Source organism: Triticum aestivum, chromosome 1B (genome assembly GCF_018294505.1).
Source record: "Triticum aestivum cultivar Chinese Spring chromosome 1B, IWGSC CS RefSeq v2.1, whole genome shotgun sequence".
Taxonomy (NCBI): domain Eukaryota; kingdom Viridiplantae; phylum Streptophyta; class Magnoliopsida; order Poales; family Poaceae; genus Triticum; species Triticum aestivum.
The window spans coordinates 434,405,613-434,407,622 of NC_057795.1; the positions used below are offsets into that span (position 1 = coordinate 434,405,613).

The following is a 2,010-nucleotide window of genomic DNA, read 5'->3' on the forward strand; positions in this document are numbered from 1 at the left end:
CAAAGTCGATACCGATCCAACTTGAAGGAGTGCTTCTTGTTGAAAGGTCAGAACTTCCAAGGTTTATATCACCAAGCCACTATTAGAACTGAGACAAATAATATGGATTAGAGGAACTATATGATTTATTAAATTTTTTGCTGAGGGATTGAAATAAGAAATACAAACTCCACATCCGGAAGGAAATGAAAATTCTTGGTATGTCCTCTTCTTTCCCTTTCTCCCACTGTCCTTCCAAACAAAAAGCTAAACGACTATTCCGAATTTCCCCAGCACTCCATTTCCTCCCCATCTCCTCCGCCACCACCTCCTCCTCCCGCTCCTCTCCATGGCCGACTACCACCGCCCCTACCAGCGCGGCCTCCGTCCCCCGCCGTCCTCGGCCCCAGACCCCACCATCTTCCACGGCAATGGTTACTTCTCCTCCGTCGCCCCCCAAGCCAACGCATACTTCTCCTCCGCGCCGAAAGACGGCGCTTTCCCCGGCGCAGGCGACCGGCGGATCGAGATCTACACGACGGCGCCTCCGCCTCTCCCCCCGCCTCCGCGCCTCGCACTGCCTCCGCCTCCGGGGAGGAGGGAAGGTGGCGTGGGGAGCGGCGGCAGCGGAGGGGGAGGCGGGGGTGGTGGAAGCGCCAACATGTGGTGCTTCAGCGACCCGGAGATGAAGCGGCGGCGGCGGGTGGCGAGCTACAAGGCTTACTCAGTGGAAGGGAAAGTGAAGTCCTCGCTGCGGAGGGGCCTCCGCTGGTTCAAGGGCAAGTGCTCCGATATCTTCCACGGCTGGTAACCTCTTCTGCTCGGACGGTGACAGGGTCCCAAGAAACCTAAGCTCCTGAAAATGTCTGCATTTTGGAATCTTTTGTTTGAAGGTAATGTTCAGAATAATTCCTCTACCACTAATTGAATGCATTTGAGGTTGTGATTGTATATTGGTGAGCTAATGGAGGCTTAGAGGGACTTGCGACGGGTGTGAATTCATGAATTGTTTGTGATGTGTCGTATTCGCACCTCTGTAGATTTATCTGCAAGCAGTGGTGGTGATTAGTCATGTTACCCATATCTGTTACTAATAAAACACAAGGGCTGTGTGGGCAAATGTATCTTTTTAGTGGTTATGATTATTTGTTGGGAGATTGGTTTTCAATCAGATTCAGAAATCATGGAAATACCTACGTTTTTTGTACTCTATCACTATGAATGCTGAATTGTCAGTGGTACCATTTTGTCTTGTGGTTTGAATGGCTGTTGAAGTGTGTGGTACTACTATCCATTGGAGTGGGTGTTCCGGTAGGAGGGATTGAAGTGCAATAAATTCTTTCAGAAAAGTACGGATTAGGTACATTGATGAACTTCCATCTGAAATTAATAAACAGAAGGACATATGAGACTGAACACCCCCCACTGATTGGCTCAAAATTGTTGCAAATAGTTGCTGATTACCTAATCACATATTCACTGGTAGTCTGATAACTAACGTCACCAATTTGAACATAGTTTGGTCCAGTATTTTTTAGAAAATATGAAGTTATCCTGTGGTTGGTGTGACATGTTGACAACCAAACCATGGCACATTATTATTGGCTTGATTATGTTGTTTGACAACCCTTTGTTTGTTTCAACTCTACGTTCGGTGTGGCATGGTTTGGTTCACCAAACTTCCTTATGTTTGTCAACATAATGAAGCCAATATTTGTTCATATAGATGTGTTGATGACCTACCTTTGGTCTTTATGATACAAATTATCATATCAGCCCTTTGGTCCTTATAATAGTAACATAATTGCCCCTTTGCTTGATAGAATTGCTAGACATCACTGCCGTCAGCAAGGCCACATCAGCCTTGCATGATGTTCCTTTTATTAATGTTCTGGCAAATGCGCTTTTGCTTGATGTTACACTGACTATTAGCCTCGTAGCATGTTAAGGAAAACATGGTAGACGGTAACACATTTTCAGCTTGGACATTCTGTGAGCTCTATAATCAGCCACATTCAACACAAATGCATT

The 2,010-nt window shown here is 46.2% G+C and overlaps 1 protein-coding gene across 1 annotated transcript; it reads left to right on the forward strand.

Moving 5' to 3' along the window:
• Positions 1-233: 233 nt before the first annotated feature.
• LOC123129302 (class E basic helix-loop-helix protein 22) lies at positions 234-1,189 on the forward strand. Its single transcript, XM_044549524.1, has one exon. It carries the CDS (start codon positions 329-331, stop codon positions 788-790), a length of 462 nt encoding a protein of 153 aa, XP_044405459.1. The 5' UTR covers positions 234-328; the 3' UTR covers positions 791-1,189.
• Positions 1,190-2,010: the final 821 nt, after the last annotated feature.

Coding starts and splice junctions, on each gene's coding strand:
- LOC123129302 (XM_044549524.1), top strand. CDS start 329: ATGGCCGACTACCACCGCCCCTACCAGCGCGGCCTCCGTCCCCCGCCG.